The following is a 13480-nucleotide window of genomic DNA, read 5'->3' as shown; positions in this document are numbered from 1 at the left end:
ATATACCCAGTGTGATCCCACAAATGGGGTCTAGGGAAGATGTACTCAGATCTTACTTCAACCTTTATGGGGTACAGACGCTGTTTCCGATAGACTCTCTGTCACGACTCGACTAGGGCCATGACGGGCACCCGGGGCTAACCACCGAGCACCACTTATTCTATTACTCATCCTGCTTGCATTCATACCTCTTATACTCATAATCGTAGAAAACGACTTTCAGTTGAAACATATTTACTTTATAAACATAAGCCCTTTAGGCTATCAAAATAAAATATGAATACATGCATATACATATGAGAAACTTGTGAGACCATACTACCCACACTGCGTATCTACGAGCCTTTACTGGAGTACTAGACCTAGGGAAGGGACAGGACCCCGTCGTGCCCAAAATATATACACATATATACCAAAAGAATAATCAATGGCACTTCCGGGAAAAAGGAGGAGTGCTCTCAAATCAGCTGGTAGCTCCTACGAGTCTGGGTCACCTCCCTGTCTACCTGTGGGCATGAACACAGCGTCCAAAGAAAACGGACGTCAGTACGAACATTGTACTGAGTATGTAAGGCATAAACAATAAAGAAACATCAATAAACGAGGGGGCATTAAATGAGGGGCAATCTGTAACTGACTGAATCATAAAAGAAATAGTGCATGCTGGCTTACTCTCATACTCATCATCATATCATATATGCATAAATGTATAAGCTGCCCGTCCATATAGGTACGGTGTGATAGTCAATAACATTAGCATTAGCTTGCGTCTAGGCCTCCCGCATCCGGGGTATCATCTCATGCCGCCCGGCTAGTGGTGGTGTACGCCGCCGTCCGCCATGGTGTATTCGCTGCCCGCCTTAGCGGTGACTGCCTGGCCATATAGGCGCGGTGTAATATCATCATCATGTACTCATCATAATATGCTCATCATAGAATATTCATCATAATGTATGCATGGAAACTCAAGAACATCTATACTTTATCGGGGTGACGTAAGGTCGTGAACCCCTGATTCCATTATGGAGCATTTACAAGCATTCTGCCTCACCTTGAAGGAATTAGCATAAGGTGAGTGTATATAATAATCAAAATCATTAGCTTTATAAGGGCATCATATCATGGACTCCAAAGTCTTTAGACTTAAGCTCATCATCATCATCATTGCACTCATAACGTATCTCTTATCTCATATAGCTATTCATGAACAGGGACTCTTAGTTTTCTTAAAGATAGGAAATTCACAAAGAAGGAAGATTTTCATGCCATAAGATTCATGCCTTAGAAAGAAAGGACTAGCCTCACATACCTTTGTCGTTTAACTACTCTATTGCTTGCTCGTTCTCCTTTAATGCTCACGTCTTTACCTTCAAGAGAGTTCGTATCGACATTAGCTAAACAATTATAAGAACGTGTTTACTAAAGCTAGGGAAAATTGGGTAGCATTTCCTTTGTTTATATGACTTCCTCCATATTCCATATCAACTCCCTAACATTCGTAACATCATTTATAATATCATGAATAACAATCATCAGTTATCTACATTATTCACATTTCACAATTTCACTTCAATTACCCCATAATCATGGTCATCATTCACTATTACGTTCTTTCACGTATAATGCTCATCCCATGTTCTAAATGTCATTCATAATCTACTTATACTCACAACATATCCATATTCATGATTCATTCCAAACTACTACTCAACAATAGCACTATTCACATTTATGACCCATTTTCCATATTCTTCTACAATCCAAGTGTTCCAACTTCTCAATATCTTAAACATCATGAAAACATCATAAAACTTACTTAGATTTTGTAGGAACAAGCCTTGAGTGGTATTACTCTTCTTGCACTAAAACCCTAGTTCACTTCTCTTGAAATTTCTTGGCTTGGATGACTTTAATGTGTTCCTTTTCTTGATTTATGTTAGTTTGATGAAGTTGATCATCAATTTCCTTTGGATCCTTGTGAATGAAGTGTAGAGAATATTCTAGAGAGTTCTTGACTTGTGTGGAATGAAAATGAAATGAATTAAAATGAACTTGGGTCCCCTTTTAATAACTTAAAATCTGGTCCCGTCGGGTAATTATACGGACACTTATACAGTCCGTATAAGTGACCGTGAAATGGACCTCTCAACATCTCTTCTCTGTAACCATTATACGGTCCGTATAACTGACCGTATAATCCCACCAGTGAGGGGCCTTCACTGTGATGGTTCTGCGGTCCATTATACGGTCCGTATAACATTATACGGTCCGTATAATGAGCCGTATAATCCATCAGTCCACTGATCTTGTTTTCGTCACTTCGTTTGATCTCCGATCCTTACGGAACCTTCTTAACACTTGTTTAGCAGTTCATAAACAATCTAAGGGACGTCATAACTCTATCCCAAAGCATCATTAGAACGTCATTAACTTGATACTCGAAATTCTTGTCCGTCACACGACATATGACTTGCTTTCCTTAACAACATTCTTTCCTTACCATAAATGTCTTTGGAAATCTTAATTAGGACCATTAGAGGCTATTCCTCTCTTATCAAAACATCGTACACGTCATGCCCTTCGTTAGTTTATTCACTATACGCTAACGGGGAATTTCTGAGGTGTAACACTCTTTACCAAAAGAAAAGACAATTTGATGATTAATATAACAAAATGAATTTTTAAAACCTAGAACCAACAAGATTGGTAAACTAGATTTTTTTTTTTTTTTTTGGATTTCTTTGACAAAAAGATTAATAATGACTGAAATTTCTTCGATTTGAGAGTAGTTGGGGTATTTACATTGTGTAAAGTGGTGTTATTGCTCTTAAACCCCCTATAATTCGGATATTATATAATTTATCACCAAAATATTTTTTACTACTCCGACTGAGATTCTTTGATCTGAGAGGAGAAAGTGGGGATTCATATCGTGTATAAAATAGTGTTATTGCACTTAGAGGCCCCTATACTTCGGATATCTATGTTATTTATCATCAAAATATTTCTTATTACGACTGATGTTTCTCTGATCTGAGTGGAGAAAGTAGGGATTTATATCGTGTGTAAAATAATGTTATTGCACTAAGACCCCTGTACTTTGGATATTTATGTTATTTATCACCAAAATATTTCTTAGTAGATATTTGGGGCAATAGAAACCAAGTATTTTTCACTTATTTGAAATTTTGAAGTTGGAGTTGTGTTCGGTTATAGTTTTTACAAATAAATAAATAAATTGTTTGTTTAAACGTACTGAAAGCGGAAAAAAGTTTTTTGTTTTAAAAAGAAGTTGTATTTGAAATTTTCATGGTCAGGCGCTAAATTTCAAATAAAGTCAAAAAAAATTCCAGAAAAAAGTGAATAATATTCATGCCAAAGGGGTCCTAATTAGTAGGCATCTTGATAATATTTTGTTTAAATTTGTCAAATAAACAAAATTATTTAAGGGATGATTTTACTGAGCTCCCTGAGGTTTCATCTTGTAACACCTATCTTCTTGTAGTTTCAAATATTATGTTAACCTCCCTTATTTGATGATTAATATAACAAAACTATTCTAAAACTTAGAATTGACAAGTTTGCCCTAAATTTTATGTTGTTGCTGTGTAATTAAATTAATCTATTTTAGTTTTAGTTTTTACCATTCGACCAGCATTTAGTCTGTTACATCATATTAATTATTTTAATTATATCTCTAGATTATAACTAGTAATATTATTAAAGATATTGTTGGCATTTTGATGGAAAGAAGAAGAAGCTAATCTTGGCATTAGTCAGGTTATTAACGGGCACAGTACATAGGTGCATCAAGGTTGTCCTTCGAGATTTTAGAGCTTAGTCAGGTTAACGTAATACTTGGAACCACAAGGGAGGTAAATGTTACAAGTCGAAACTTCAAGAGAGATCTCTAAAATTATCCCATTATTTACGGTTGAAGCTTAAAAGAAATATTTAGAAGTTAACAACTTTGTTTGAGCATGAATTTCATATGAAAAGAGGTACTAGAAGTTATGCGAGTGAAAATTGGTAATACATACTTTTTCATTATCTCATTTCAAATCTTTGAATTTTAATATCAGTACATAAAAAAGATATTATCGATAAATAACGAAACGTATTTAGTACTACAATAAATTTTTTATGATTCTACTTTTGGCTATGTCAAATGCACATGTTAGGCTAAATTTAGGAGACATGAAGCGGTGAAATTAATAAGTAACTGAGTCATAAATCATAATATGTTGTAAAATTTGCTTGAATCAAAATAAGTTTCGCCAATTTAAATTAGACAATAGGTTGTAATTTTATCTCCGCTGCATAATCATTTTTAATTTGTCTATTTACTTTTAAATCACTTTAATCCGATTCATTCCATTAACTTCACACCACTTTGTTATGATAACAAAACTGCTAGTAATAGAATCAATATTAGTTTAGAGTACTTAAGACTAATTACAATTGTTTAGCAGGATATCATTCCTGAGTCTCTTCCATCATGTCTTTAGGGCCGCGTTATTGTATATAAAGCATAAAGAACACAATATAGGTGGATCCAAAACTTAAGGTTTATGAGTTCAACTTTTTAAGAGTTTTAGTATAAATATATTGTATTTTTGAAATTATGAGTTCAGACCTATTATTTATTATAACTTTAATAAATTTTTACATCATAGATTTATGTTCCTCACCGAAAATACTAGTTCAGATGAATCAACAGCTACATAATTGCATCTGCCCCCGGTGACCAACTAGTCTACATATGCCCTTACAAATTGTATAACTAAGCATGGTAAAAATAATTTTACATATTTTCATCTATTATACATATTTCAACAACACACTATTTTAATACAATCACACTAGTCCAGCAATCAAAAGCTAGAATATATAAATGGAATTACAACTGCCATGAACAAATGATCAACGTCAAAGCTAGATCGTACGTAGGAAGCGGATTTGGTAGAATCCAGTAATTTTAATTTAAATCACATATTTGTTTTAAGAAATTTATTTAATATTTATAAAATATTAATTTAAAATCTAGTAACTCAAAATGACTATAAATTCAGAACTCATAAGTTTCAGATCCTGATTCCACCTCTACAAATTGTTGGCAGCAGGTGATTTGGAGTGCCTGAATCTTTTTTCTTCAGAAAGCAACTTCGCAAACCTGACAAAAAATATCAGTTCAATAATTAATCAACACCGCATATATACCGATTAATCTTGGTATTGATATTACTATATACACACACATACATATATTCACAAGAGAGTTGAATAATTACCATTTCAAAGTTTCTCCGTTTGTGCCAGCATTTTTGCATTCTTCAAGTAGACCTGTCTTCAGATTCACCCTTGAAACTGGTTTTTTCAATAAAGTTTCTCCTCTTTCAACCAATTTGGCCATGTTCTCTTCGGTTGTTATGTCAACAGAGGCATCTGTTCCACTTAACGTGTCATCCTAGCATTGTTGAGCAACACAATTAATAAAGTCAAAATGAAATTAGTAGCAGAGTTGGAATTTTCACGAAGGGCTATCAAAATATAAAGGAGCAAATCCACAAAGAAGCCAAGGAGAACCAATATGTGGTATATCTACGTAAAAAAAAAAAAAAATTACCTAGTTACTAAGTGTGATTTTCTGACGAATATAGTATACATATATGAAAAGAATATACAGAGTTATGCAGTGTAATTTTCCAACGAGGAGGTGTTAATTGACACGCCTTGAATACATATGACTCCGCCACCTGTTACAACACCTATAACTTTCCTAATTTTGAAATACAAGCATCTACTAAACATCTTTAGAATGTACTACTCCGCTTTTAAGGATTTTGCACACCCGTTAGAAATAGACATTTTATAGCCTAAATTATAGGAGTATATTCTCAAAGGTTAAATGCTCGCCTAATTGAGACAATAAGCGGAGATTGAAAGAAGAATAAAAAGAGCACTAAATGACTATAAATGTCAAATATTTAGAAATAATTTCATTTAATTAAAACGATCAATATTTAGGGCCAGATGTAGTATTAAAAGTATATTCACCAAATTTCCATTTGTAAGAACAAAGCAAGACAAGCACGAAAATAATTATGACTACTTTATTTAAAAAGTCGGTCGGATTCATATTTTACTTTTCCTAACCGGTACATATAACATTGATTATACACTGTTGTAGATATATTATAAAATTTGCCGGCTATTTTTAGTTTAACCAATACCTGAATACGCAGATAATTTTCCTCAGAATGAAAAGCTTGGAAAACAACTGAAATATGCAAATCAACCATATCACCACTGGCATAACTAAAAACATCCAGAATTGGATTTGAACCTCCATTAAGGAGCCATCCCAAGATACCCCATTTGGATGCAATTTTAGCATTATATTTTTGTTCCACTTTTGCTGAGCCAGTGCCTATAGAGATCACCAAAAATCTTCCACAATCAGTGGGTTTGATTGGGAAAAAATCTGGATTTCCAGTCATTATTTGTTTGGTCACTTGATTTGTAGCAACAAGGGCCTGCAAAAAAAGCAACCAAGTCATATAAATTTCAGACAGTACTACAAACTTTGAGTAATTCTAAGTATATTGTCACTACTTTATAACAATATTTTTTTGTCATATTAAAGTAATTAATCTTTACCAATACCATAATAAACTCATAACATTATCTCGTGTCCCAAGAAAGTAACTAAACATATACCCTATTGCAATCTATGTGAATAGAGTCACCTTGATGGATAAATCTTGTCGCTATAGTGGGTCAAATGTTTAGTAACTTTATTGTTATACTCCTTTTGTCGCAATCTATCTGAGGGGTTCGAAATATAAGGGTCAACACACTTAATTTTGACTATGAATTTGAGTATACGTACACTTAGTTTTGTACATATAACTGTTTAATTTAACCTCTTTTCAGTAACTATACGTGAAATTAACAACAAATTAAATCTCTCATGTAAGAAGAAAGAAAAGAGGGGAAAAAAGATAGAAACTAGAAAATAAGTTAAATAGTTATGCATCTTTGGATTGTTAGCTGCGACTCCACCATCAACAAGATTGAACTCGTGAAAGTTTCCATCTTTGTCTTGGGTCCGGAATTGATGTGCAGGAAGATATGTTGGAGCAGCAGATGAACTGATGCATACATCTGAAAGCTTAGCATCCATTAATGGATTTTCTCTGACCTGTCGGACAGGTTAGACGAGTCAAATTATAGCAGATTCAACCATAGCCTGATTAATATGTTTTATTGAGTTAAGATGAACTTGTTAAAAGAGGTTGAGTCGTAACTTAGCTAATGTTTGCTTGAGTCAAGATGAATAAGTCAGAATGGCTAAAATGAGTAAACTGACTCGCTCAATTCAAAATTTTCCATTCGTTTATATTTGTTTTTTTTTATAATTTACCTAAGTACCAAATCAAACCAACAAAAGTATTCCTTTTTTAGTTATCATTACTATATCAAATTATCAATCATAAAAAATCATTTATTTTATTTTATATTTTGATAACATCTTTTCCCGGATCAATTTGGACTAATATGCAATCCAAATTGAACCAAACTTTTAAACATGCTAATTTGTTACAATATCCAAAATGACCCGTCGACTAATATTTTCACGTGTTAAATTTGACACCCCTAATAAAAACAAATAAATTTATGGAGAAAGGGACCTCATAAGTGGAGAAAATTGTAGGTTGCATATTCTTGATGTCAAAAGTTGGAATAACCACATTAGTCAATGTCTCATGCATACGAGTTTCTCCTAGTTTCTCTCGTATGACTTGGTGAAGATACTTCCCGTCATACCTTGGACCTATTATGGGTTTCAACATCTTCATAATCATCCTATGATGAAAAGAAAGACAGTGTCAGTCCTAAGATAATATTAGAGCTTTGACAAGAATTACACATGAAAAAAACAATTAGAAAATTTACAATTTGTTTTGTGGGAATATTTTAGGGCCATGCTCAAGATAGAAAGGCTTTATGTCTTTAGCAGCAAATAGAGGACGTTTTTCTTTGTTTGGAGCTGCTAGCATAGCCGTGACAAGACCACCCGTGCTCGTTCCTGCAATTATGTCGAAGTAATCTGCAAGTCTCGCATCCTCACCATCCAATTCCTATTCATCCATAGTTAAACTAGTTAAATGTAAGTTCAAAGTACTTAGCATAATGTATTACGTACTTGCTAATTACACAAATAAATGGTTGTTCATATACTTAATTTCTTTATAGTGGCAGAGCAAAAATAAATTTACATTATCAAGTAAGTAAACGCTAACTACCATAGTTAACCACTAATAATCAGTGATTAATAACTATTATATATATTTTTTTTAGAGAATAACAGTTTGTTTGACTAATTAATGTGAAAAATACTTTTGAGCAACATTAAGCTACAACTTGTTTTTGACCGAGGTTTCAAATGTGATTTTAGGGGAAAAACTATTTTTTCCAGCTTTTGCTACCTGCTAAGCGCTTTTTCTTCCAAAAAGCTTGACCAAACAAATCAACTGTCTAAAATAAGCACTTTTAGCTATCCAGAAGCTTGGCTAAATTAACAGGCTATAAGAGCGCTAAGTTATATATGTCTTTTACTTTATAAACTTTGACGGTGTAAACATTATTTTACACAATCATATCACTGAAAAGGATAATTATATATAACCTTTTTTAATAAGCATACTTAATTAGTTACTGGAAAAATAATTAATAAGCTAAGTAATCTAATATAACAGGTTAAACTACACTAATGATATAAAATGTAAATAAGTAGGGGTAGAATAGTTTAAGCTCATCACCTGGAGTTGAGATTCAAGGTACTCAAGAACAGTTGCAGGAATAATTCCCCTAATGCCACCTCCATCGATGCTCAGAATTGTTACGAGTTTACCATGAGTTGGAGGCTGGAGCAGCTTGGATGAACCACCTGATGACATTATTCCACTCTTTATTTTTGATAAATTTTAACAGTTATGATGGAATACTATTGATTTTCAGCAAGGTCGATTCATCTATTTATAGCCCTCAATGTAATGGATGCCCCACTATGTCATGATGCTTTTTGATCAACTTGCAATTGGAGACCGATATATTTTATTTTACTTTTTAGAAGTCCATGAATATGATACTAATATATAGTTGAATATGTTTTTTGTTTTATCCATTCTAAGAAATTTTGGGTGGCCAAGTGAAACTAGTTATTGGCGACCATAATACTTTTTATTAAAATGATTTGGTATTCAGTATTTAACAAGTTCGGATTCACCTTGTATATGAACCATTAAAGGAAAAAACGTTTTATATCAAGAACTTTTCAATTTTTAGGACTTGAATTCAAAATTTCTGACCAAGGTTTGATGTAATCTTGGAAGAATTTAACAACTTATGTACATTGATATAGTTATTAAATCGCTTAAAAATAAATTACATAATTATTCGTAAGCGTAAATAGCGGTTTGAAGATTAAGATAATAGTAACTCAGTTTCAACAAATTAAATGCATTGTTAATATAAAATTATTTATATTGTCAGTCCATGAAAAATTGAAATAACACGTGTATTGTGATTTTGATTTGATGTAGTCACGTGGAAATGTCCGTATTTTGTTTTCTAATACATTGTACCATGTTTTTTTTTAAAATATGTTGCTCATGATGCCCTTTGAATATGTTGTAAGCTAAAATACATTGTACCACGTTTTTTTTTTTTTAAAGATAAACATGAATAAAACAGGCTGAACAAAAAAGAGGAGCAAACATATAGGCTAATTTTTTTTTTTTTTGTAGTTAAGAACATATATGAGTAATTTTAATATTGCATAATTAGTTGAATGCCATATTTTACGCGAATAATATGATAATCTGCTGATATGTACTATAAACTATGAGTGTGGTTCAAGGAATCTTTAGCCCAGTTGAAATAAAAGTTAAACAAATTAACCTAACTAGCACAAACTTAGAAAAATTAACAATAGTAATGTTTTATTGACCATTTAATTGGCATAATATTTTGGATCCTTCTGAACTACATACCTTTCATTCAATGTACACCTAAATTATCTTTGATCCTAATTACTTCTTATCTTTGCCTATTTGATAGCTTTCAGTCTTCCACTCCTTAGACACCGACCTACAAATATGTGTGATATTATAAAGAGAAATATATAGTTAAAACAAATAATCATTATATATAGAGATAAGGGTCAAAAACACACCCTAACTATCACTTTCTTTTGAGTTTCATACCTAAACTATCATAAGGTTGAGAAAACTACCTAAACTATCACTATCTAGTTTGCAAAACACACCTGAACTAAATGTGTGAATTCACTTTTCAAAAGGCAAGTAAAGCTGAAATTTTCTCAAAAAAATTGTCCACATGGCATAAGTAATGTTATGGTGGCACCTACATGAAAATTAATAAATACAATATTTTTTTTTATAAAAAAAGGGTATATTTTTTTAAAAAAACTGCATTATTTTTTTTTAAAAAAAAATCAGCCTTTAGCTTGTTTTTTAAAACAAATAGTTTTTTTTTTTTAATTTTTATGTAGGTGCTATTGTGACATTATTTATCCACGTGGATAACACTTGGCAACATTTTTATATAAAATGGAGAGTGTAGATCACATGCCATTCAAGAATAATTTGAGGCGTGTTTTGCAAATTAGATAGTGATAGTTTAGGTAATTTTCTCAACTTTCTGATAGTTTAGGTATGAAACTAAAAAAAAAGTAATAGTTGGGGTGTGTTTTTGACTATTATCTCTTATATATAACTATGTCACAACGAACAAATCGAAAAGTGTTCCACTTCAAAGTTGATTTATTTTTCATCAATATCAAACGTCCGAAAAATCATGGCAGGGTCCTCTATCTCCAACATCATTATCTTCTCCACCTCTCATCAATCATGTCTCATTGGCTCTTTTTTGTTCTTCCTCTCAACAACCCCCACTCCACCAACCTCCTATTTGCTTTACTTCTTTCTTCCTTAAATCTATTTAAACGATTATCAGATTTAAAAGGTGATAGATTACACAAGTCAAACATGTCGAAAAACAACAACATTTATTCACATAAGTTGTACTTATATATATATATACTAGTTATGTGAGACCCGAGCTTACTCAAGATATAAAAGTAAATATTTTAATTAAAGAAATATAATTTGTGTTAGTACAAGTGTACAACAACAACAAAAACCATATACCCATTGTAGTCCCCAAGTGAGTAATTACGTTAGTAATAATTAAATTTCATATAAGTATATTTTCAATATATGAAAGCAAAACTTTCATTCCACTCCTTTAATATTTCAACTTCCATTTTGATGAAATTATTTACTTTAAATCAAATGCGGAGCCGAATTTGACATTTATAAGTTATGTATCCTAATTTTCGAAGTTATTTAGTTCTAAATAAATAATTTATACATAGTTAATGAACTTTTAAGACAAATACATAATTCAACTTGTGCAGCGGATGGAGCTGTTCCTCCCTTAATTAGGGATTAGGGATTCGAACATGGATATGGAAAAAAATCTTTGGAGGGAGCGCTTCCCCCGAATGGGCGCGATACAGTGCGAATTATCTGGATTAATTGGGCTCAAATGCGGATATCGAGCACCAAACAGAAAACCAAAGAACATGAAAAATGAGGTAGGAGGTTCGATAGCTTTTGAAAAGTAGACCTTAAAAACAAAAAAAATTAATTTGACTTAAATAAATAAGATTAGGACCTAAAAGTAATTAATTAAAAAGTTTAAAAAAAATTTGAAAATTTTTGTGAGGACTACAAAAGTCCCTAAGTTTGCTCTTATATATAGTAGCACCAATCATGTCTCATTGGCTCTTTTTTGTTCTTCCTCTCAACAACCCCCACTCCACCAACCTCCTATTTGCTTTACTTCTTTCTTCCTTAAATCTATTTAAACGATTATCAGATTTAAAAGGTGATAGAATACACAAGTCAAACATGTCGAAAAACAACAACATTTATTCACATAAGTTGTACTTATATATATATATACTAGTTATGTGAGGCCCGAGCTTACTCAAGATATAAAAGTAAATATTTTAATTAAAGAAATATAATTTGTGTTAGTACAAGTGTACAACAACAACAACAACAACAACCATATACCCATTGTAGTCCCGCAAGTGAGTAATTACGTTAGTAATAATTAAATTTCATATAAGTATATTTTCAATATATGAAAGCAAAACTTTCATTCCACTCCTTTAATATTTCAACTTCCATTTTGATGAAATTATTTACTTTAAATCAAATGCGGAGCCAGAATTTGACATTTATAAGTTATGTATCCTAATTTTCTGAAGTTATTTAGTTCTAAATAAATAATTTATACATAGTTAATGAACTTTTAAGACAAATACATAATTCAACTTGTGCAGCGGATGGAGCTGTTCCTCCCTTAATTAGGGATTAGGGGTTCGAACATGGATATGGAAAAAATCTTTGGAGGGAGCGCTTCCCGAATGGGCGCGATACAGTGCGAATTATCTGGATTAATTGGGCTCAAATGCGGATATCGAGCACCAAACAGAAAACCAAAGAACATGAAAAATGAGGTAGGAGGTTCGATAGCTTTTGAAAAGTAGACCTTAAAAACAAAAAAAATTAATTTGACTTAAATAAATAAGATTAGGACCTAAAAGTAATTAATTAAAAAGTTTAAAAAAAAATTGGAAATTTTTGTGAGGACTACAAAAGTCCCTAAGTTTGCTCTTATATATAGTAGTAATGTATATATAGTAATAAAAAACCAAAAAGATTTAAATGATATAATAAAAATATTATATGAAATAGAAATAATAGGAGAAAAAAAGCTTTGAGTGCATTTTTAGAAGTAATAAATACAGAAAAATTAGTATCATTAATAGAAAATAGATTCTTACAAAGTATTATACACGAAGAGACCATATCTGCCATAATTTGGGAATTACAAGGAATAAGGGAAGATATAAAAATATTCACACGAAGTATTAAGTTTCAAAAGGAACGAAAAGTATGGATTCCACTAGGACAATCGATTCATTAAAAAATTTAGAATATAACAAGAAAGCTAAACTCAAAAAGACTAGTATATTAATATTAGGTGGAAGAGATTATTTAGCTATAAAATTATTAGCATTATTTTTCTTTTTAATTAACGAGAGACAATTGACACCTAACGATGGTCCCCATTTGAGAACCAACGATCTTGTTGGTATCGATTGGGCCAGTTGTTCATAACTGGTACCTCTTTTAATTAGATCCCTGTGAACATCTAATGTTTTACCGTATTTGATTTTACACCATTTTAATTGTTCAAATATGGTTTTAGGTTTAATCGTGATTTTTTGACTTTTATTCTTTCTCAAAATCAATATGTAAGTAACACGAAAATAGATGTTAATTTACCCTGCACCATTAAGAGATGAGACTCATGT

At 31.9% G+C, this 13480-nt stretch overlaps 1 protein-coding gene across 1 annotated transcript; it reads right to left on the bottom strand.

Annotated features, from left to right (window-relative positions):
* Positions 1 to 4677: 4677 nt before the first annotated feature.
* Positions 4678 to 9032, bottom strand: LOC132033352 (patatin-like protein 2). Its single transcript, XM_059423304.1, has 7 exons — positions 8826 to 9032; positions 7960 to 8144; positions 7695 to 7869; positions 7043 to 7204; positions 6234 to 6536; positions 5292 to 5467; positions 4678 to 5173 (listed from the first exon to the last, which is right to left on the bottom strand). Exons 1-7 carry the CDS (start codon positions 8961 to 8963, stop codon positions 5104 to 5106), a joined length of 1209 nt encoding a protein of 402 aa, XP_059279287.1. The 5' UTR covers positions 8964 to 9032; the 3' UTR covers positions 4678 to 5103.
* Between the last annotated feature and the right edge of the window lie 4448 nt (positions 9033 to 13480).

Source organism: Lycium ferocissimum, chromosome 10, assembly GCF_029784015.1.
Source record: "Lycium ferocissimum isolate CSIRO_LF1 chromosome 10, AGI_CSIRO_Lferr_CH_V1, whole genome shotgun sequence".
NCBI lineage: Eukaryota > Viridiplantae > Streptophyta > Magnoliopsida > Solanales > Solanaceae > Lycium > Lycium ferocissimum.
Note: the sequence above shows the minus strand (reverse complement) of the source record. Positions and strands in the feature narration are given on the sequence as shown.

What these genes read in the sequence shown, in the direction of transcription:
- LOC132033352 (XM_059423304.1), bottom strand. Translation starts at nt 8,963, where the DNA reads ATGTCATCAGGTGGTTCATCCAAGCTGCTCCAGCCTCCAACTCATGGT. An exon ending in ACCTTGAATCTCAACTCCAG is followed by an intron (nt 8,145 to 8,825) that starts GTGATGAGCTTA and finishes ATGGATGAATAG; the next exon opens with GAATTGGATGGTGAGGATGC. An exon ending in AAAATTATCTGCGTATTCAG is followed by an intron (nt 5,468 to 6,233) that starts GTATTGGTTAAA and finishes CAACAATGCTAG; the next exon opens with GATGACACGTTAAGTGGAAC.